The sequence below is a fragment of the Aspergillus affinis genome, assembly GCF_023601865.1.
Source record: "Aspergillus affinis strain CMG 70 chromosome Unknown NODE_190_length_44151_cov_118_258905, whole genome shotgun sequence".
NCBI classification, from domain to species: domain Eukaryota; kingdom Fungi; phylum Ascomycota; class Eurotiomycetes; order Eurotiales; family Aspergillaceae; genus Aspergillus; species Aspergillus affinis.
The window spans coordinates 6261-29633 of NW_026515971.1; the positions used below are offsets into that span (position 1 = coordinate 6261).

At 48.8% G+C, this 23373-nt stretch overlaps 4 protein-coding genes across 4 annotated transcripts; all 4 read right to left on the reverse strand.

Annotated features, from left to right (window-relative positions):
* Positions 1-334: 334 nt before the first annotated feature.
* KD926_003666 (uncharacterized protein) lies at positions 335-5278 on the reverse strand (the record flags this gene model as incomplete). The annotated part of the gene is made up of 1 exon (XM_053094899.1): positions 335-5278. The coding sequence occupies one exon, from the start codon at positions 5276-5278 to the stop codon at positions 335-337; it is 4944 nt and encodes a 1647-aa protein (XP_052950372.1).
* A 2260-nt stretch (positions 5279-7538) lies between these two features.
* KD926_003667 (retrovirus polyprotein) lies at positions 7539-10748 on the reverse strand (the record flags this gene model as incomplete). The annotated part of the gene is made up of 4 exons (XM_053094900.1): positions 7539-7748; positions 8718-9145; positions 9368-9571; positions 10247-10748. 4 exons carry the CDS (start codon positions 10746-10748, stop codon positions 7539-7541), a joined length of 1344 nt encoding a protein of 447 aa, XP_052950373.1.
* Positions 10749-11914: 1166 nt separating this feature from the next.
* Positions 11915-13024, reverse strand: KD926_003668 (uncharacterized protein; the record flags this gene model as incomplete). The annotated part of the gene is made up of 4 exons (XM_053094901.1): positions 11915-12160; positions 12299-12582; positions 12730-12772; positions 12821-13024. The coding sequence occupies 4 exons, from the start codon at positions 13022-13024 to the stop codon at positions 11915-11917; spliced, it is 777 nt and encodes a 258-aa protein (XP_052950374.1).
* A 2142-nt stretch (positions 13025-15166) lies between these two features.
* Positions 15167-16288, reverse strand: KD926_003669 (putative DNA repair helicase rad5; the record flags this gene model as incomplete). Its single annotated transcript, XM_053094902.1, has 2 exons — positions 15167-15556; positions 16073-16288. 2 exons carry the CDS (start codon positions 16286-16288, stop codon positions 15167-15169), a joined length of 606 nt encoding a protein of 201 aa, XP_052950375.1.
* Between the last annotated feature and the right edge of the window lie 7085 nt (positions 16289-23373).

Below are 23373 nucleotides of genomic sequence, written 5' to 3' on the forward strand. Positions count from 1 at the left end.
CTATTTGTCTATCTACTGACCCATCTTTTATGGTCTGTCTCCCGGTCTACCTACTTATCTACTAACGGGCCTGTCTTGGGGCGTTATCCGGGACCTGCTCCGTTGATGGCTTTCTGTATAGCTTGTTTCTCTGCTTGGTGGCCTTGTTCGGGGCCTGCTTCTTCTATGGCCGGCTCTATGATTCCGCCTACTTACCAGCCAACTGGCCTATTCACTGGCCTGCCTGTCTATCTGCCGATCGCTATCGGGTGGGGAAATGGATTATGGCAAAATATATATGTATCTCGAACGATTTGGATCAACGGGCTATATACGGGAATAACAATCGACCCTGCTACCGATCCTCGATCTCCCGATATATCTCCCGCAGCCAGCAATATATATCAAATAACTGGCTGTGCCGGGGCTGCCCCGTCTGCCCCAAAAATGTAATGACGGCGGCTTCATCCTGGGGATTCACCCCGGCCTGCTGCAATCGTTGCTGCCATAAGCCCTGGATAACCTCTCCCTGGGGACCCAATACCATGCTCGCTACCATGGGAATCAAAATCCCGCGGTACGTACACAGCGAGCGGTTCTCCCACCCCGGGCACACGGTCTGGGGCATCCCGCATTGGAAACACGCGCTGTATCGGGCGTACTGGATCTGCTGCCGCACCTGGATCATCCACTGCTTGGCCGCCTGGCTGTCGGCAGCGCGGCAGCTGTACAGATCGTGGCTGGCTCCGTCCCGGCCCTGCAGCGTACAGATATAACAGTGATCCTGCCACCGCGGGCATTCCTCGATAATCGCCTCTTCGGTAAGCTGTGCCCGTATCGCTCGCTGCCGCGCCTGGATATCGGCCCGCGCCCACTGGGGGGGTTCCCGGGGGGACGGGGGCATCTCCAGCGGGGGCGGCCATGGCCGATGGGGCTGGCTGACCTGGGATGTGAACGATTCGCTGCGGGATCGGGATGGACGGGGGGATGGGGGGTCAGTGGAATCATCGATCGGGCTGATCCGATGGCCTGCGGGATGGCTTGCCGAATGATCTGCTGAATAGTCTGCTGGACGGCCGGCTGCGGTACCAATTCTATGGCTCGCCTGCCTAACCGCTCCCTGATCGGCTTCTTGACTAGCTTTTTCGCTTTCTGCTCGGGTCTGTATAGCATGCTCTATATTGATGGGACAGTACTGATCGCATAATGTCTCGTCTGCTTCACATCTTTCCCGCTGGTACCCATCTAGATATATATCTAAAACCTGCCGTCGACACGGGGCTGTAATATATTTCTGCACCCGCTCAATCTCGTGGGCAGGCGTATCGGCCAGGTACGCCGCGGGTTGATCCCACTCGGCGGGCTGGATAATTACAGCGATACTGGTCTGCCCGTCTCGACCTGCCCGGCCACTCTCCTGCGCGTAATCGAGTAACGTTCGCGGCATGCCGACATGGATAATCAACCGGATATCCGGAATATCGACCCCCATCCCTAGCGCGCTAGTGGCTGCGATAATCGGACTGCAGCCATTAATGAACCGTTTCAGTACCCCGGGCCGGTCAACGGCCTGGCTGGTATACGCCTCACACCCGACCTGCCGGGCTATGGTAGCGACCTGGCCAACGGTATTGGCGTATATCACGGTTTTCCCTTGATCAACCTGCTGCTGCTGGACCAGCCATGCAATCCCGGCTCGGACGATATCGCTCTCGATCCACGCGTGGGGGCCGCGGCTTAGCTCAGGAGGGATCACGGGCCGCCATACCATATATCGGATATTCGATCGGGTGGTCCGCGCGCGGAATAGCCGGATCTCTTCCCGTGTGTGACCGATCTGCTCGAATAATGTGTGCTCTACCGTCGGGGGTAAGGTAGCAGTCAGCAATACGAGCTGAGTACGCGCGTAAATTAGCTCGCCGAGCTGCTGCATTGCCGGCCGGAAGTCAGCCGATCCCTGCAAGATAACGTGACACTCGTCAATAACGATTCGGTCTAACCGACGGACCATCCGCAGCCGGTTCAAAAACGAATGGAAATCCGGGGTAATCGCGGATTCGGGCGTAACCAGCACAAGTGACGCTTCATCCGGCGGCCGTCGGCTCTCCCATACCGCACATGAGATGTTCAGCTGCTGGCACCGCCGCTGAAAGTCCTGCCGTAACGCAATCAGTGGGACCACGACCACGGTTGTACCCCCGGGCTCGATATAAGCCGGTAACATGAATAGCATACTTTTTTCGCCGCCGGTAGGCATTACTGCGATCACGGGGCTCTCGCCGTCCTGAATGGCCCGGAGCGCCGGTGCCTGGACCCCCCGTAGCTCGAGCTCGGTCCGCTGGATCATCTGCCGTGCGGTCTGCGTCATGTTTGCCTGCTGCAGCCGTTGCCGCCGCCAGATCTGTTGCTCCGCGGCTGCGTCCTCCCACGGCGCCCGTTTACGTTTTCCCAGTGCCGACGGGGGCTCAAACTGGGCCGATGCAAACCCTAAAAAGCGGTGCCAGTCCGTACTGGATAAGCGGAATATCTCCTGCCGGTGCGCGGTAGTGCCGGCCTGCTCCATCAGTCCCCGGCCGTAAATCATACCGGCGACGTGCGACGAATGGGCTGCCTGCAGGTCAGCAATGTGGCCGAGCCACTGCGCCTCGTCTATCGCGGCTTCATTGTCGGGGTCGGTTGCAGCGCGCTCGCCCTCGCGCTGGTCGTTTTGGCTCTGGAGAAACTGGCTGCCTGCGCGCAGGAACCGCCGGCTGATCCCAATGGCGATATTCCGGTATGCGGCTGCGTGGATGGCCTGCCCAAGCCGTCGCTCGGTCTCCCGTTTCAGTACGTCGCGGAACCGGTCCGATGACCACATGCGGCGCGTCCCTGGGTCAGGCCCCCACAATAGCGCACGCTGGTGTTGGGACAGGGGGTCGCGTGGCGCCGGGGACTGTTTTTCGAGCCACGTGTCAAGCTGTTCGACAAACGGCTGCACCAGCCACAGGTAATATATAATCAGCTCGCCTACCTCCCGCGGCAGGTACCGGTGGATAATCTTTACGTCGTTACTGACATGGAATCCCTTGTGGTACGCCGTGACCAGCGTAACTAGCCCGTCATCGATGTAGATATTCCGCCGCACGTTCGTCTCGGTGTTCACGTGCTGGATGCTCAGCAGCTCGGGGGCCCGAGCGGGCTGCCCGCCACTGATATAGATCAGTATGGCGAGTTGCTCCTTGAATTTAACAACCTGCTGGAAATACGCGCGGATCTTGGGGGGGTAACAGCGGTGGGTCCGAATAAACTGCGCCTGCAGCGCCGGCTCGGCCCGCACCCGGTCGATCAACCATCGTTTGCCTTCAACGGGCCACACGGTCCGACTATCCTGCAAAAAGCTCCAGCCGGCCTTCCCTTCGATAGGATTATCATATAGCCGGCCCCATGGGATCGCGGGTGCCAACTGGTCGGCCGAAGAGAACAGCAGCTGGTCCAGCAGCCCCCGCGTCACCCCGACCAGCCCGTGGACGAAGCCGCGGAAATCGCCCATGGTAAAGCGGAGCTGCTGGTACAGCAGCTCGTCGGTTCCCTGCCACGTGACATGACCGGGGGTACTGCAGTTATAATGGACCCGGAGCCCGTAGGTCCGCCAGTCCAGCAAGGTCTGCATGGGGCCGTGGCTGCCGCGCACCATGAACCGCCCTACCATCCGCGCCAGCTGGTCCTGGAACGTGCGGCCGGCCAACCGGCTACGATCCTGGTTTAGACTGATGGGACTACTCCGTACTGGATAAACGGGAGTACCAAAACCTTCGCTGGACGGGGCCTCGCTCGAGCGATCGATCGATGGAATTACTGCGGGCCGCCGGCCGGCCGGGGTACGAGGACCGTCGATCCTCCTGCTCGATAAGCTCATGGGGCTACTGGAAACGGGATTGCCCGCGGTCGACCCGCTAGCGTATCCTTCATCTAAGTCCTCGAGCTCGTCGTCTGCGCTCTGTAACGCCCACGGGATATCTGTTTGCTTCTTTTCCCACATTTCAACGATCTGCATGGCCGCGGGGTCGAGCCACAACGCCTTTTCTATAACGAAAAACCGCGCGATCTTGATCACCCGCGATAGGATCGGCGGGTAGCTTTCCGGGTCGCGCCAGCCATCGATCCCACGACCTAGGACTGCCATGGCACACACTAGTGCGCTTTCGTATTCGTGCGTGCAGTGGCACTGATTTAGCAGCTCAACGCAGAACTCTAAGCAGGCCTGTTCGCGCCGTTCTAGCAGCCACGGTTGCAGCGCCTTGTCGACCGCCTGCAGCTCCGGCTGCGGCTCCGGGTACTGGACCAGTTGCCACAGTCGCGCCCATTTTTGCTGCTGTCGTGCGGTAAACTGATACACGGGGCTCACCCAGTCGTGCGGCTGCTGGATGCGCGCGAAGAACCCGACTATTTGCTGCCACGGCTGCACGTGTTTCTGGATGCTGTTTTCGTCCATATACGCGATCAGCGGCTGGTATGGTAGCTCGCCCGCCTGCGTGCGTACGGCCTTTATGCGGATTGCCTGTCCGTACCGCTGGACCGTCCACTGGCTCTTCCGCGCCAACTGGTCGATTGTGTAAAACAGGATCTGGATTCCCTGCTCGATGGGGTCTGCTGTATCAGGATCGGGCGTCTCGACACTACGCAGCAAGTCGGCCGGCGGGATCTCGGTTAGGTATTCGGTCCACCGCGTGACCCGCAGCCACGGGTTCGCGTCGTAGATCGCCGTCGGCTCGATCGGGGCCTGGCCGTGTACTGTTTGCGCCTGTTCCCACGCCTGCACGATCGCGTCAACTGCCTGCTGCGCCTGGTCGGGGGGCGGCGGCGGCGACTGGCGGCCGTGCGGGAATCGGATATAGATGTAGTGCGAGCCGGCTCGCGATAGAAACAGCTGCTGATATGACACGAGCTCGTATGACCGCTGCAGTTCGGTCTCCTGCGCAGCTCGCTGCGACTGCGGGACGCGGCCCCGCTCGGGGTACTGGGACCATTGATAGACCGTCCGCCAGTGCTTGCGCATGGACTTGATTGTTGATGCAATAAACTGGCATGGCTGGGGCTCCCGCCGGCACAGCAGCCCTTTCGAATAACAGGGAACGATAGGAAGCGGCTCGTCCAGAACCGGAGGGATTAGATCATTCCTATTGGCCGCAGTCAGGTTGGTCCACCCCTGTACCGCCTGAACGATAGGCTGCGCGGTTGTGTGATCGAGCCGATGCTGCTGCTTTAGATGGGTTTCGATTTCAGCTGGCCAGACCCCGTACCGGCACTGGCGGCAGATCATTACCCTTAATCGGGGGATCCTTTCGAAAAGATAGTCGGCCATAATCGTTCAGATCGGAAACGAGTGATACAGAAGGCGAATAGCGGAAGTAAATGCTGAGATAACGGGCCTAGGCCTAAATCGTTCGGGGAGAGGGGATAGGAAACAGAAAGAGAAAGAGAAAAAGGAAAAAAAGGGAAAAGGAAAGGGGAGAGAAAGGAAAAGAGCAAACAAGACACTAAAACGGGAAAATCGGATCTATCCCGATCTAGGTTAGATTGTGTCCCGTCAAAAAGCGGGAAGATTGTCGATCGGATCTATCCTTTTTCTAGAGTAGCTCGGATCCCATCTAAAATCAGCTCTTGGCGCGCCGGCCGGTCAACTGACCGACCCATTTCGACCGGCTATCCCGCCTCTGAATCACGCCCGATCGAGATCCGGAGAACAGGAGATGGAAATTAAATGGCCGGCGAGCCCGCAGGCCGAATGGCGGCGCGCACCGGGCCCGGGAAGTCCATAGGCACCATACCCCGACGGTAGACGCACCCTTCGGGCGCCCCGAAACCCTAGCGCCATACGGGCCGGGGCAACCCCAAACCCACCGGACCAAGGACCCCCCGGGGCTTCTGGGGTAGGACAGCAGAGTGAGATCACTGGAATGATGGTTGTAGAAGGGTTATGCACGAAGAGGATCTAGAGGCACTCTAATAAAGATGTTTTAGTACTTCGCCAATGTCTTCTTTAAGTTCAACTATCAAAGGGTATATAGAGGAAAAGAGGAGGATTACTTACTCTGGTAAAGGCGTTTTGATGCTTCACTAACGTCTTCCTCCAGATTAACAATCAGAGGGCGTATAGAGAGAGAGAGAAGAAAAGAAGAAAAGAGAGGAAAGAGAAGAGAGAGAGAGAGAAAAAAAGAAAAGAAAAAGAGAAAGAGAGATAAAGAGAGAGAAAAAGAGAAAAGAAAGAAAGAAAAAGAAAAAAGAAAAAGAAAAAAAAAGGAATAATATAAAGGTACTTTAATGTTTTACTAACGTTTTCCGCCAGTTCAACAATCAGAGGGCATATAGAGAGAAAGAAAAGAGAAAAAGAAAGAAAAGAGAGAAAATAGAAAAAGGATAGAAAGGAAAATTATATATTTTAGTAAAAATATATACTTTAATACTTTACTAATGCCTTCCCTAAGTTCAACATTCAGAGCGCGTGTAAAGAAGGAATAGAAAAAACAAAGATAAAGACAAAAACAGAAAACAAGAAAGGGGAGTTTCAAGATCTTTTTTATTATAAAGGAATTATTCTGTAGTATCTCTAAACCCTCTAAGGAAGGCTTCCTCAGCGTCTCTTTATAGTGGAATCTATTATACTACTAACTCTTACCTGAAGAAAATATTGAGGGAATCCGTTAATAGTAAAATAAAGAAGCCGAAATATCTGTATAATTGAACTATAAAATAGAGTATAAATTAAGAGTACAAAGAGAGTTATATTCTTTAGGATAGTTTTACCTTATCTGCCTTTCTTTTCTTAGGGTCGGAACCCTCTACTACATTCCTAGGTATATTTTCTGTTATATCTATAGGGTCCTTACTATCCTTCCTAGTCTCCTCGCCCTCCAGATATTGGACGTCGATATCAGATATTTCACGTATGCGAGAACTCGCCTTTATAGTACTAATTAAAGCTTTGATTACGTCCTCTGGGAAGAGGCATTGGTCCTTGGGAACGAATTCTATCGGGATATAGCAGACCTTACTGATAGTATTATCCTGATTGAGAACCCATATACCGATATTAAAGCTTGGTGCCGAACTGTTTCCAGTCATGTCTAGGGTATCGGTAAACATATCCTAATTCAGGGTGGTTACAAGGTCGGGAACAGCTTTAGTAAGGTTCTTGGTAAAGATGCCAGTATTGAAGCTGTCCGACACAATATAATCGTAAATCTTGACTGTTCGGGTCTGTCCGACACGGCTTATCCGCCCGATGGCTTGCTGCTTGAGGGAGTCGGATATAAGGGTATCAAAGAGGTATACGTTTCATGTGACGAACGGCTACACTGACGATAGGGAATTGTGAGAATGTAGGGTATGCATTTGACGAGAAAACTAAGCTAAGCTATGAAGCTATTCAGGAGCTGGCTGCGATATATGTGACAGCTCTGACGCTAGTCCCTATCGGGGAGTTAGGTTATAGGGTATCGCGAGGAAGGTCCTCGGAGGCAGGTTACAGTCCGTGACATTATCCCCTCTTCTAGGCTCGCGATCGCCCTCGATCGCTGTTGTTAAACCGGCAATTCATCCTCTCGCGTAATCTCGAATTCTTCCTCCCCATTGTATGCCTCCAACCAGGCACCTAAACGTCTCGGGGGCTCTGGCTTGTCCGGATACTGCCGATAATATTCCTGCACCAAATGTGGGCAGCCGATAAAGTTGCTCGCCGGATACCAGGTCGGGTCATCATCTGCGTTACTCCATTTGGCCTGATACTGCAGCTTTTTGTAGTAGAGTCAGCTTGCCACGATCTCGTCAACTTCCCATTCATTTTTACCGTGTATCTCTACCGGTTCCGTCACTGGGGGTCGCTGGCTGGGCAATGGGTCATCTGCAGCTAATCGGAGACGATCCGGTGCGAAATTATTATGGATTCTTATCTCCGGAGGCAGATCCAGCTTAAATGCGTGTCCTTTTTGTGCTGTAATCTTATAAGGTCTACGCCTCTGGTGATCCAGTTTCCTGCTGGGTCGACTTGTGCTTAATCCCTCTATAGATAGCCAGACCTTATCATTAACTCCGAAATCTGGTTCCCGGCAGTATTTATTGGCTTGGACCGCTTATTTCTCCTGAGATATTGATATCTGCTTGCGGGCAAAGTCCCATCCTTTGTGCAGTATCTGAACATGTTTGAGCGCGTCCTCTCGTTCCAGGCGAACTCGGGCTGGGACCGGAGCTTCATCAGAAGGTCAATTCCAATCAAACGAGGTCCGGGGCTGGTACCCCAGAACTACCTCGAAGGGGGTCATCTGTATTGACTCTTGAACCAGGATAGCGGCAGCATAATCTAACATTAGCAGCAGTTCCCCCCAATCGTCCTGATAGTGGTTTATAAATGGTCGCAAGCGTGTTCTAATGTGCTGATTAATTGCCTCAGTCTGACCATCTGTTTGCGGATGTCGAGCTGTGCTGAGCCGTAGCTCTATCCCCAGGATTCGGCAGAATTCGTGCCAAAACTCAGAGATAAACTGCGGTCCCCGGTCAGAGACAACAGAATCCGGTGCCCCATAGTGTCGATAGATATGTTCAATAAAGAGGCGCGCCATATCCCGTACTCCAATCTCTTTATGACAGGGAACCGACACTGGTCGCTTGCTTAATCGATATACTACCACAAAGGCCATATCGAATCCGCTTTTGTCCTTCGGGAACTCTTTAAAATCCATAGAGATGTGCTGTCATGGCCGAACAGGAACCGGTAGCGATTGGAGAAGGCCGGGGGTCTTGTCCCTAGGGACCTTATCTGTCTGACACTGACAGTTTCGGATATAGCGGTTTACATCTCGACCCCATTCCGGCCAGTAGAATCGTTGCTGGAAAAGGCGGCGGGTTTTCATGCGTCCCGGGTGGGCGGTCGAACGCTGGCTATATATTTTCTCTAGAAATCGGGTGCGCAGCTCTAGATCTTCTTCCGGGACTACAAGACGTCTCTGGTGCAGGAGTAATCCATCCTGTAACGACCAGTTATCATTTGGCTCCTGTGCCTGAGCACGCTGGTCCTCCAGTGAGGGAGCGGACCGGTTAGCGGCTAACACTTGGTCAACAATCTTGATCCCCTTTAGGTTCTCGAGAACGCAGAGCTGCGTAGTTAGCGTACGCTCGTTACGGATGGCTTGCTCTAGGGCGTCCTCCGGTATTATCTATTGGATATTGTGGCTGTCTCCAGTCCTCCCGCGGTAGTCTTTCCGTGAGAAGATATCTGCGATTACGTTACTCTTCCCCGGGCGGAATCGAATTAAGAAATGAAAACGGGACAGATATTCAGACTAACGCGCTTGCCGTCGGCTGAACTTTCTCTTAGTCATAAAGTATTCTAGTGCCCGGTAATCAGTCCATATACTAAATCGGTCAGTTCGTTGTAGTCCCTCTAGCTCCGGACGCCATTCTTTTAGAGCGTAAATGATTGCCAGCATCTCCTTGTCATGGATATCGTAGTTGCGCTCGGGACCTGACATAGACTTAGAGTAATAGGTAACCGGGTGCCAGGATCTCTCGAACTCCTGAGAGAGAACTCCTGCAATAGTCTCGTCTGAAGCATCTGTTTCTAGCCGACTCGGTAAGCTTGGATTGTAATGTCGTAGAAGCGACACTAATATCAATCGTGCCCGTAACTCTTCAAAAGCTTCCTGGCAGGCGTTATCCCAGATAAAGGGGGCGGATCGTCTGGTTAATGCATTCAATGGTCGGGCTATCTGACTATAGTTCCGGACAAATATCCTGTAAAAGTTACAGAACCCTAGAAAGGATTGGACACCTTTTACCGTAGAAGGAGGGTATCACTTGTTTACTACTGCTACCTTAGCAGGGTCTACCCTTATTCCCTTTCCGGATACAATGAAGCCTAGAAATCGTGTTTTTGCTTGATAAAATTTGCACTTGTGGATTGTAACCTGAAGGCCTGCTGTACGAAGCCGTTCTAATACTGTTTTTACATGTTTCCGGTGCTCGGCCTCGTTCTTGCTGAAAATCAGGATGTCATCCATAAAGACTGTCATATGGCGGTCGAGCATATCCATAAATAAACTATTCATATATCTTTGGAACGTAGCCGGGCCATTCGTCAATCCAAAGGGCATCACTTGATATTTGTAATTCCCATATCGCGTCTTGAACGTAGTAAGGTCTTCCTGTCCCGGTTCCATGCGGATACGGTAGAACCCCTGTCAGATATCAATTTTGGTAAAGATTTTAGTACCGGTCAAGCGTTCCATGAGCTTACTAATTAGCGGAAACGGGTAACGGTCCTTCTGCGTGATACTATTTAGTCGACGGTAGTCTACGCAGAACCGTAGGCCCCCATCCGGTTTCTTGGCCATCAGGATTGGAGACGCGAACGGTACTCCACTAGAGATGATAAACCCTTTGTCGAGATTCTCTATAATATACTGTTTAGCTGCTTCCAGCTCTTCGATGGACATCTTGTAGAGAGGTCCGTTGCCGATAGTCTCACCCGGTGACGTTTCCGGGTCCAGGGTCAGCCGGTAGTTCTTTTTACGCAGTGATAGGAGCTGATCAGAAGCTTTTTTAGAGAAAATGTCAAGGTAATTATGGTACTCCTTGGGGATCTTCTCCCGTAAGTCAACAGCTTCTTGGGGGTCAAGTATCGCGAGGCGATTGTCGATGACCTCTTCAATCTGCTGAAAGGTTATTACGCAGATCTCGCTCTTCCCTTTACGAGTGTGCCGATTAAATCCTGCAACTCCGATTACCGCGATCTCCATGATTGCTGGATGGCACGCTGCCTTTCGTTGAACCGAGACAGGTATAGGCTAAATATCATTCGATCGAGATAGTTGCTGGCCGTGTAGCGCTCTATTCATCTTGACTAAATTGTTACGACGGGTTTGCGCTTCTCGCGGGATTGGAGCGTTAAATGCCCGTTCCCGACGCTCCATATCCGCTTGATGGGATGGGTCAGGGGGTAGTCGCTTGAGGATCTGCCGGGAAAGAAATATATGGCCACGGGCCTGGATTGTCTCTTTAATTGATCGCTCCTCTGGCTATCGCAATTTGTTTTCAGCACAATCTAACCAGACGTCCCGTTTAGCCAACCATGCTTTGCCGATAATCATTTCGTGATTCCCGAGTGGAGTGATCAACATCGGCTCACTCAGGAATCGTTATCCATTTACCCACAGGTGTAGCTGGATGTAATGTTGCAGTGGCCTGCCTGCCTCGCCATTATATCCAACAGTTGGGATCGCTTGTGGTAGTATTTTGATCGGAATGCCCAATCGTTTAATCAAGTCTAGCGCTATTGCAGTATCGATATACAAGTATCCGGTTGCTCCAGAATCGGCCAGTGCATACTGTTTAGTAGAGAGTCCATTGAATGAGATCATAACTGGTACTTTAAAGCTATGCCCTCCGGTTATCTCTCTCATGTCAATTGCATTGATCGATCTATCTAACCCTGGAATGGAGACATGCTCCAGGGCGTTCAGTTTTCCGCCGGTTAAGTGTTTTCTTTCTCTTGTTCCCTGGCTAGGCTCTCAATTTCACTGATAGCATTTGTTGCTACTTTTCTAGGGTACACGCGAGATACGTGTCTTACTTCCTTGCAGTAGAAGTAACGGCCTTCGTCCGAGAGCTTTTTCTTCTTTACACTTAGAGCAAGATAGTCCGGGCTAGTCGATTTTGCAGAAAGTTAAGTTAGTACTGCAGCCGCTGAAAACGCATCTGTAGTCGTTGATTTACCGGTCGGTCTACCTGAAGGGGCTAAAACCGTAGTACATTAGTTAGCCTTGAGAGAAAAGCGTTGATTCTGGCGATTATCAAGGCGCGTAATAATCAGGCAGAAATTCTTATAATCGACATTAGGATTGCTGCTTGGATCATCTAACTGAGTCTGCAAACGGGGTAGTAAACGTTAGTAAAGATTCTCTTTCTATTCCTCTTTCGCAAGCTCTGCCTCAGAGACAATAAGAGTAAAAGTTGAAATGAACTCTGTAAATCTGTTGCTGACTTTCATGATTAACTGACGTAGCTTGCTCTGAGCGTTAGTCTTGCGGTATAGGTTTTCGTAGATAGAGCGGAGGTAATCCATAATGTCTTTGACGCTCTTGTAAGAGTTCAGCGAGTCCCGACGGGAACGTACAATAATATGTTCCGCTGCTTGTCCTTCCAGGCGACTCTTCACGTAGGTCATTTCCGTTTTAGTAGTTTCAAAGTAATCAGCGTTCGCGTCTAGTTTATCGTAGATTCGGATTTACCAATTATCGAAGCGGACCTTTTTGCCGTTATCAAGGAGAGAGAGATCGGGCATCTTTACCGAACGGCAACCAATACCGCCAGTACCGGAGAGGAGAGTCTCGTTACGCTGGTCCCTAGTGCCTGCGGCTGGCTGGTTGCAATCTCTGGCCTGAGCCCTTTCCATGGCAGCAACCTTTGCGTCAAGTTCAACAATCCGGTTCATGTAGCTCTGTTTTTCCTCCACAAGTTGCTCAATCTCGATATCTTTGATATTGGCTGCCCAGGTTATCTCAGTAGCAACCTTTTCAGCCTGTTTCTTCTCTCGTATAATTCCCGCGGCTCGAACTTTAAACGGGACAAGCTCTTGAATGAGTGTTTAGATTTCGTTAACTGCTGTTTCCAGATAATTGTAAAACTTGCTGTAAAACATTTTGCGATGTTGCTCAGTAAGTTCGCCTTCGGGCCCAGCCCCTGCGGCAAGCTGTGAGATATCTAAGTTATCATCTATACCTATCGAATTAGCTAGGTCGTTGAGCTCGAGATCTTCCTCGACCTGACGTTACTCTTCAAGGCGGCAAGCCTTGCGAGCCTAACGAGTTACTTTATCTCTGGTAGATTTTGCAGATTCTGATACTACCTCTTCCATTTCCGCTCTCGGGAGGTCAAGATTGTCAGATTCGCGTTCAAACTCGCTATTATCAGGGAAGCGGCCAGGGGCATTCTGTCTTTCTCCGTGATCTTCGTCATTGGGTCCTCTCTGGGCTGCAGTGGCTTTAGTCTTCTTCCGGGGGGTAGCTGGTACCATAATTTGTAATCCGCGATCCGTAATCGTCGTTCTTGTTATCGTGATTCGGTAGGTGGAGCGATTCCGTTGGAAGAATTAAGTGGGTACATACGCTAACGTGTACCGACAATTTCTCAATGCAACGTTATCGCTGGGAGTAAAAAGAATGAAATAAAAGAAGAGCTTAATTTGATGTGACAAACGGCTACACTGACGATAGGGAATCGTGAGAATGTAGGGTATGCATTTGACGAGGAAACTAAGCTAAGCTATGAAGCTATTCAGGAGCTGGCTGCGATATGTGTGACAGCTCTGACGCTAGTCCCTATCGGGGAGTTAGGTTATAGGGTATCGCGAGGAAGGTCCTCGGAGGCAGGTTACAGTCCGTGACATTTCAGCAGAGATTCTAAAGGTTAGAACCCGCTGCGTTAACGTAATAGAAACATATTAAGACCATGCATTCATCTATTTTGGTTGTAAAATCTTGTACTAGCTCGACACGCTCCTTGAAGTTAAGTTCCGAGTGGAAAACCCGGCAGTCAATACGGGCGTAATAAAAGGCGGCAGCGATAAAGAACTGCTGGATAAGGATTGTACACTAGATTACTGACTTTTCCTGTTGCAGGAAGACCTCCTGCTAGATTATAAATAGGAGAACGCGTAACTTCGGGCTGCCGTGTAACAGGTACAGGAGGACATCTTAATCGGTAAATTGCTCGGGAATATCATGCGTTATCGGGGCAGGGGCTGTAGTATCCTCGGTATATTTCCGTATCAGAATCTAGTTTTTAACTTGTATCGCCTTCTTGATCAGTTGAAGACCGAGTGTGAGACGCCGGGCCTAAGTATCGAGAGATCGTGCACTAGCTCGCACTAGAAGGTAGTAGCAATACCTGAAAAACAGCCAGGTAATAACTAGCGTAAGTTCTCGATACTTGACCATGTTTCATATGATTTGGCCCTCGCGGGTCTAGACAAAGAGGTAGCAGCAGAGTTACTTTTACTATCGGTAATATTGGGTAGTTTTACGGGCACAGTAACAAACAAAAATCACTTGGTATTGGGAAGGAAGTATATTATCGCCAATGCGTTTACCATTCGCAAACGGGATGTAAGAGGATAACAAGCGCTAAATTATTAGGTATTTCTATAGTTGGCGGAGGTAGAGGCCGCGGATCACACTATCCGGGCAAACGAATTCGTTAGACATTTTAAAGATGAATCGCTGGACTGCCTCATTCGTGAGGATCAGCTGGACTTGAAAGTAGATATCGGGGAACGTAAACGGGTTAATCTTAGAGTCTACGCCTATCCATAAATTATCGTTTTTGGGTAATAACAGGAATGGGAGTAAGCCGGCCATATCGTTATAAGAATTGAAAATGGAGGTAGCGGTAATCAGGATAGTTTACTTAGGGTAAATTTACCGGGCAGCAGTCCATTATACCATATCCAGGTTCCAAAACGTATAGGTTTCGTCAATAACTATCGTGTCGAACAGTCCCTAAAAGGATTTAGATTATTCCGCTAGAGAGCCGTTGCTATATTCTTCCGCCCATGACTTGTACTCGGCGAGTCCATGTCACTGCGCCAAAGTCTGATAACTGGTAATGACTACGGTATAATGTGCTTGCGGGCCAGTTATCTATAAGAAGTTGCCTGCCAACTTAAAGATAACTTTAACGTCGACTGGAGGGTCTTCTCGCGCGTCTCCAAAGTATACAATGATTTTGAGCCGTTTGGTAACGGCCTTGATCTCAGCGGCTCATTGCCACACCAGATAGGGGGGACAGATAATGAGGGTAGGCTTGCCTTTCAGCGTTATAACCCGCTACAAGCAAACAGGTTAGTCAAAGATCAGGATAATAGAGAGGTGCTGGAGAAGCTTTCTCTAGCACCTACCTAAGGAAAAGCCAGAAAACGAATAGGGATGGGGTTATTTATATGCAGAATATACCCGGTAACCATCCAGGTTTTGCCAAGTCCAACTATATCGGCCAAGATGCACCCGGAAAGCAGTAGATTTTCGCGAAACTATGCGATTGCATAGATAGCTACAGGCTACCAAAAACGGAAGGACGTATTGATCCTTATTGCAGAATGTTTAAGAATGTCTGGATTGCTGATATTAAATGCTTCGTAGGCTTCCTCGTGATTCTCGCGCTAGAGTTCGAGGTTGTTGAGCCAAGTCTGCTGCTCGCGAGCGATTTCGATGGATGCCGCGGTAATTTGAGACAGGGTCACCCGACCGTCAGGCGTATCTTTATAGGCCTTCTGAATGGTATCAGCAGTATAGTGTGCTAATGTTAACGTATTGATCTCTTGCCCGGTAAGATAATATATGGAGTAAAACCCCGCGGTAGCTATAAAGACCTTAAATGGTATTATGGAGGTCTCATCCGCCTCGTCCTGCATGTTATCCTTATGGGGGAGCTTTGTATTATCAGTATCCGAGGTATCTGGCGCTAGCTCCTCTGCTAGTTTCTTCTTGATAAAACGCAGACACAGTTCGATCAAATGGAACTGCCAATAGGGCTCGCTGAGGTCGGAAGTCTAAGAGACGGCTTAAAATGCCCGCTAAATTGCGGATATCAGTTTATCTCTCTAATGGCGGAAACGAATAACTGGCCCGGCCGGTATAAAGGTATCGGGGATCGGAGTGGATAATCAGCTTACCGATAGAGGAATACTGGCAGGGGCAGGAGCAGCGAAAACGGGAGTCGGGATTCCTGTAGGATTCTTACTTTTAACAGATAATTTTATGTTTCGGCTCGGTCTCGGCTGGAGGAGTCGGGTAAAACGCTTGCTTGGAACCCTTAGCTTGAAGGCCGGTTTTTCGGGGGCAATAGGGGTAAAGGGAGCAGCGAGTCCAAACGTAAGAGGTTCTGTGGAAGGTTTCCTCGGGTCCTTTTCTAGACTAGCGTTCTCGCTAGGTAGAAGATAGGGAGTTTAGAGAGAAGTACGAATAAAATTGCGCATCTTTTTATTTACGCTAAGAAGGGTTATACCTTTTTCCATACGGGAGGCGGCAAATTCCTGTCGAATAATGCAGAAAATCGCCTATATTACCTTCTCTTTATGCTCCTGTGTCCAGGCTTTCTTGTAGAAGATCCTGTTCACGTTGCGCGTATTGACGTTAACCAAAGTAAGTAAACAAAAGGCAGTCCAGTCGGCCCGGTCCCAGTTGGTCTTATCGGAAAAATGGTTAAAGTATTTAGTATTACCGCTGTTGGCCGCGGCATAGATACGGGCAATAATAGTGATAAACGATTTACCTCGATTCATGTTGTTGCCGCTGGATTAAGCGGGGAGGATAGCGTGCAGGTAACAGTATAGGAAATGGGGTCGGAATAGAGTATTCTTAAATCATTTCTTTAGTTCTTTTACGCTTGTAACGGTCTCTAGGGCAGTACAGATACCTTTCAGGTTACTAATCTCGGTAAAGTCGAATCCGGCAAGGGTATTTTTTTGGTCGATATCTTTTAGGGTATTGTTGTCCGCGTTAATGATATCATCCAGGCCGTCCTCGTCGGACGAGGATTATAGGGTAGTCATTTAGAAGATACTGAGCTTGCCTTCCTAGAAAGTCGAGTGAGATACAAGAAAATAAGTTCGAAGAGAAAAATTAGAAAGGAGAGAAAATCTAGAGGGAAAAAAGAGAGGAAAGGGAATATTTATACCTTTTAGCGAAAAGGAAGGTATCTCTAGGACCTGCTATACTGTTCGCATCGTTGTCATAACATGTGCCGGGAGTAGTGAATGCCGCGCTTTATTGCCTGCGGGTAATTTCACTGGGCACAGCCTAGATATATACTACAAAACGATGCACGTAGCCGGCTAAAGGGAATCCCTACTATCGCCTTATGACCTTTAGTAGGATCTCTCCGCTATCCCGCGTGCGATGACCTAGGTTCCTGGCCCTCGACCATACAAGGTTCTGGGGAAGGCTTCCTCAGAAGATCCCCGCCATGGCATGTGCCGGGAGTAGTAAATGTTGGGAGTAATAAGTGCTGGAAATAGTGTATAGCAAAAGTAATAAATGCTGCACTTTATTGTCTGCGGGTAATTCCACTGGAAACGGCCTAGATATGTACCACAAAACGATACACGTAGCCGGCTAAAGGGGATCCCTACTATCGCCTTATGGCCTTTAGTAGGATCTCTCCGGCTAGCAGTAGAGGAGTACTCTGTAGGTAACTATCCTGTATGTAATAACTTGAGTTTCTGATCCTTGACTATATAAGGTTCTGGGGAAAGTTTCCTCAGGAGATCCCCGTAAGGATAGTTGGGAATAGTTTTATATCTATAAAGCTATTTACTGCTGGCTGAGCGCGATCGTAAACTCCTGAGGCCGGGCCACGAAAACGCTGCAGCCTAGGTATCTGGTTCCCGGGTGATCCACTTGCTGGAGAGCCTTTAATCGGTAGATACCTCTCTAGCGGCCCGCTGTACCCGAAAGATATATTTTCTCGCGCGGGTCAGGGACTGGGCAGGTACCGCAGTACCGATTAGAGACAGGAACTCACTCAGATCAGTTAATGGATGCTTGGCCCAAATGTATATCTGCAAGGCCCGACGGGAAAGGCGCAGCGCCAGGTAGCCGGGCCACTGACAGGGCAACGCCTCCCATTAGGGCAGCCTCGGGAAAGGGGCGACAGAAAACTCCTGAGCCAGAAAACGGTACCAGACGTCGAGAGGAAACTGGACCGCCAGGGACTGGATAGTCTGGCGGTCCGCCGCATTCAGCAAGACATGGCTCATGTGATACTCGATATACTAGCGTACCTGCGAAAGGTAAATAACAGTCTGACATGTGATGCACACTAGCAGCTGCCATTCCGGGTAGAATTGTAAGAAGGCTTAAAGCAGTAATTGGACCGCATATATCGACCGACCCAACAGAACGCAGGGCTTTTGTTTTAGCTGGTATAGTAGAGAGATCTCTGGTAGAATGTAACTCTCGCAGTTTGAAAGATCTCGGAAAGGCACCAAGCGGAAGACGAAAGTGTACTACAGTCGGGATATTACGGCAAACTGCTTAATCTAGCCCGGTGTTAGACCGAATGGCTAGCTGACGTCTACGGTATAGACCTGTTCGTTAATGTAGCTATAATGACCTGTCTGCGCAGCTAGGATATTACTGAGAGCCGCGGTAACAATTCTCCAATCAGCTGGCGTTGCCTGCGAAACGAGGTACTTTTTAGCAATAACAATGGCGATATATCAGTAATTACAGGTAATAATATCCTGCCCATGAAGGAAAGGCTGGACGGTCTCTCGCATAAGGGCAGTAATCCTATCGGCCTGAAAACGGGAGGGCGTTGCCCCAGGTAAAATAAAAAGATAGTTATCTATCGCGCTAGACTGGACTTAACAGTAGTATAAGTGCGGCTGTCCGTTCTTCCGTAACTGCTGGTGAAACAGCACAAGAAAGGGGCGGACGCGCAACAAATACAGTACTATTAGTTAACTAACTGAGGGGCACAGAAAACGGGCTATATGCTGCGTAATCTGAATGCGCACCTGCGACTTATGGTACTTGGTAATGAAAAGCACGTTACCCTAATGTAAGTATAGGTTCCGCGATATTATTGAGGTATTCTGCCATTTCAGCTGCAGCAGTTCGGGCTTCCGGCTCAGCTGGCCTTACATCAGTTGGATCAGGAGAGCAAGATAGTCGAGAAACTACTGAGCCTGGGTCCGATACGTTATAATAGTGCGCGGATCTTATCGATTATCCTGGCAGAAAGGGATCATGCCCGCTGGTAGCGTCGTCTAGACTGCGAGCAACGGTACATAGGTAGGCTGAAACTGGTTCGCCGGTATATCAAGAAAGCAGAAACCGGCCCGATACTCGCCTAGATTATTGACTAGCGTAGTAAGATTGATAGAAGGATAAATACCGAAAAAAAGTCTGTATTCAAACGTCTGGGTTACCGACTGGAGGAGGGTCTTAATCCACCCACGGATATCGTCAAGATAAATCTCCCGGGGAGACCCGCGGTAGAATAGAGTCTGATAATCTGGCAACTACAGTATATTTTTCGGACGAGCAGTATAACGGATGTGCCAACAGGCCCGATCGAGTAGCTCGAGAATGGCGTAAAAAGAGTAGAGACTCCTACGGACGGCATATCAGACTTAGATCGCTTGGGCCCGTTAGTACTGATTCCGGACCTTATGCCGGGACCGAATGTCCTGCAGATAGTGATACCGCCGGAAAAAGAAAATATATTCGAGTAGCAGGACTCGGCTAATCCAGATCAAAACAGAGAGCGAGAAAAAATACGAGTATAACTCCTAAAAGGTAAGGATAGAGACCTAAATACTAAGTACGGCCGTAAATGCCATTAGATTAGTCGCAAATTTATTGCCGGTATATTGGATGCTAGTTATCGTAAGATAGCTCAAGCAGAAACTGAATAGACTTTCGTTAAGCTATTTCTGTTTCGCAAGTGGGAGAGCCGGTAAAGCCAGCCGCCCTGTATTATCGGTATAAGAAAAACACTAAACAGATTCTACTGTTAGAGATAGGAGGTATTCCTCTTTTTTATTTTTATCTTGTTTTATGTCTTATTTATTGTTATTAGATACATTGCTGACCTCGCTAGCGGAATATCTAAGGAAGGCTTCCTCGGGACTTTCCTTATGGTCGGTTACTGGAAACTGGTCATTTATTTTAACCCTGTGTTACTGACGGCCCTGTAGAGTACCCTGATTTTACGGAAATGATAGCAGAATGTGAGAGTCCGGGGAAAGCTCCATTAAATGATCCGTTACGTTTGGCCGGCAATAGACAGGGATGTAAACTGCAATTATAGTCTAATATCGGGTTACCTGCCTTTTCATAATAGGCCTCTCCTCGGCATCAACTGGGTCGCAGAAAAATACTGATAACGATCGTTTTTTTAGCCGAGCTGGTAAGTTATAAAATATTACTGGCAGCTCAAAAAATGCCGTAGTAATTACCGGTAGCGATACTGCTTGCGTAAATTTAATAGCGTCTGGCTAGCAGAGAAAACGTTCTAACGTTATTTAGATCCGATAAAGATATTTCTTTTGGTATAAATCTAGCGGGATCCTGAGATCTTGGAACTGTCTGTTATCTGGAAACGAAGCAGCCCGGAAAGACTAATATAAAAAGTGCTTCCATATCTTGATGTATCTTTTCTCGGTAGTTAGCTGTAGCCGGTCTAACGCTCGCTTATATAGCTTACCGGCAATAGTGCTATAGAAGATCTAGCGGATCGGCTCGTGGGTAATGTCCAGTGTGTCCAACGCCCGGGCCATAATGCGGTCAAACGAGGCCCTAATCATGTAAAAAATGGTAATATAATAGCTGCTCTTCTCAGTCTACCAGACACTCGCAATCGTAGGATCTTGCTGAAGGGTATTGGGATAGTCCCGGAGCTTAACAAGCGTTTGAAGGGGCCGTCTCTCCAGATATCGAAGCCATCCGGTCTGGGCTAACCATGGAGTTATCGTTTCCTTTCTAGGGGGGATCATTCCCGTACGCGGAATTTTCCCTAATCCAGATTTGATTGGTCGAATGGGGGGGGGCATCTTAGGTTGGCAGGAGTTTATATCGGTATCATTTTCCGCTGGCGTCGGGGATAATAGGGATAGAGTCGGTAGGCACAGTCTATTAGGGGATAACTGTATAGAGGCAAGGGACGAAAGTATTAGTTTTCTATTAGGATTAGGCGGTACGACCGAGGACTGGAGACTCATGAATCTCTAGAGACGCGTGGGCGCAGTCACCCAGTACCGACAATAGCGGGCATAAGTAAACCAACTTTGCCCCTGAACAGGGATCCAGGCCAGTGGGCGAGGGCTCCCGACAGTATGCTCGATCCGGTAATATCGCTGGAGCCATTTCTTTGAGGCAGTAAAGAAGCTACAGTAATTATACTGCAGTAAATTATAGATTGGCAGGCTAAAAATAACGTCAGTACTATCAATTAGCGGAAAAAAATCAGTATAATTTTTACGAAAATATGTATCTTCTGGAATACATTGTAATTGGTACTCTATTGCGGTACGGCTTTCAATCTGATAGCAAGTACGTAAATGCCGCAATATTAAACGATTTAGGAAGGTACACTAGCAGTCATAACAGATAATACATTGATACTGACTGTTGTACCAGAAATATTAGAAAGCCGGTTCCATTTAGATGTATAACAGGATTTACTTCTCTAATATTATGCAGATCTTGATAGAGAGAAAATGATGCCTACCAGAAGTAATATTATAGTATAGGGAGAGAGACTAAGTATCATTCATTCTATCAGGAACAGATAGGAGAATAGATATATTATTATATTAGACATGACGTGGTGCGACAGACGGAACGTAACGGAACGCGACGCGACCTTACCTAGTACAACAAGAAAAAAGAAAAACCAATTACCAAGGATTAACTTTAGGGGAGGTCCTGTTACCCCACTCCGGATCCCCCCAGAGTTAGTCTAGCGCCGGGAGGCTTCACTATGGAGACCTGGGGGGGGATCCGGGGGCTCCTCTCTGATAGGGCTAGAACGATTCTTCCAGTCTATCGTACGACTCTAACTCCCGCATTTTACCGAGAGTCAGGGCTCCTGCCAGCAGAGATCGAGCTAGACTATATAGCTGCTACTGCTACAGTCCGCCTCTGCCGCCTTTACCCTTACCACCCTCTCCGCAGGAGGGCTGAAAGAGTAACCCGAGCTAGCCTTCAGACCAGTCGTTTTGCATGCCGCGTGCTAGCCCTCCCTGAACCAGAACAACATTAGGGTTGTCCCGAAGTCTAGACCCATTGTTCCCTGGGAAGATGCTAGATCTTCCAAATTTGGGGGCAACCACTGTGCTCCTTCAGAAGGGCCAGGAGCGGCTGCACAGATTAGTGCAAGGAACAGACATAGACATACGTTTTGAGCATGCGCTAGTGGAGAAAGTTGCATCTGATTACTCGTTCGCAGCTGAATATGGGCCGTCTGGCCGGTATGAGCAACTGATTCGCCTAAATTAACCTGCCTTGGAACACGTTCTCAATAGGCAGTGGCTGCTGCCGCGAACGGGGACAGGTTCAATGAATAACCCTTTTTCGGTATTATTATCCTAACTATGATTCTAAGGCACTATGACTTCCAGATAGCGGTCCGAAATGAACAGATTACCTTCCCAAAATCGACATTATTTGCACCTGTAGTGTGCGGAAGCAAAATTTCACCGGGCGAAGCATAAGTAGGGGGGGGGTTTTTTTCTCCCTTCTTAGATGGAAGCGGTAGTTTAGGAAAATATTTCGATGTATATAAAAATAACCCAATTAATCGACCAGGCATGAAAGTCAATTCGTTGCAGCAGCATCTTCAGTTGACCACTATAAATCTATTATCTAATCTGGAGTAAAGATGACAAGGCAACGGGGCAAAAATCGCGGGCGCATTTCTCTGTGGTCTGTTCAATAGTACACCACTATAGCGAACCAAGGCCCATTTCGAGGAGCATACGACTCAGCTCCTGGAGATGTGCTCGCTCATAACAGCTCAAATGAAAGCTCCCACGACTAGTCTCTACCCTCCTGAGAACTTACCTGTATTACGCAGGAACCAATTACTCCAGAAAACATATCTAGAGATCTCAAAATTGGGTCGGGGGTTCCGATGAATTGAAAGCCTATTCTACTAGAAGGTCAGAGACGCTCCCAGAACTAGACTTCGGCACAACCCATCGATGGGTCCAAATGTTGGACCCATCGCCAAACCCATATGGGTTATGGGTTTTTTTGAAATGGTCAACCCATCCCAATGGGTACCCATGGGTTTTTGATGGGTACCCATGGGACCCAAAAAAACCCATATTCTGCACAAATTTGAGACTTGGCATACATAATTCAGCTTACTTAACAAAATTTCAGATTGTAATTTTGACATGTTTTCTCTCGTTTAGCATCTCATAGTCTTATAATTATAATCTCTACTAGAAAACTATTTTTTTATGTTAGCAGAAGAATCTTCAAACCTGATTCTCTATTAATTTCAAATCAAAAACTTAATTTTTGATAGTGATAGTATTAAGTCTGTAGGTTATAAAGTTATAGTTGTTTTAATGGATAAAGATATATAATCTACATTTATAGGGGGCCATGGCCCGTAGAACAATTCGTTGTGAAAGCTCAAAGGAATTTTTTTCCGGCGAAGAACTACAATAATTTAAAGGGAATACCTTCTAAATGTAAGCCAATAGATAATAAAGACTAATATTATTATTGATCTAATGTAGTTGTGCTTTAATACTGCTGTTCTTTGTCTATTTATCTTTGAAATGAGGACAAAGGCAATTCCAGAGGTTTTCCTACTGAATATTCTTTGGCCGAGTAAGGAAATGGG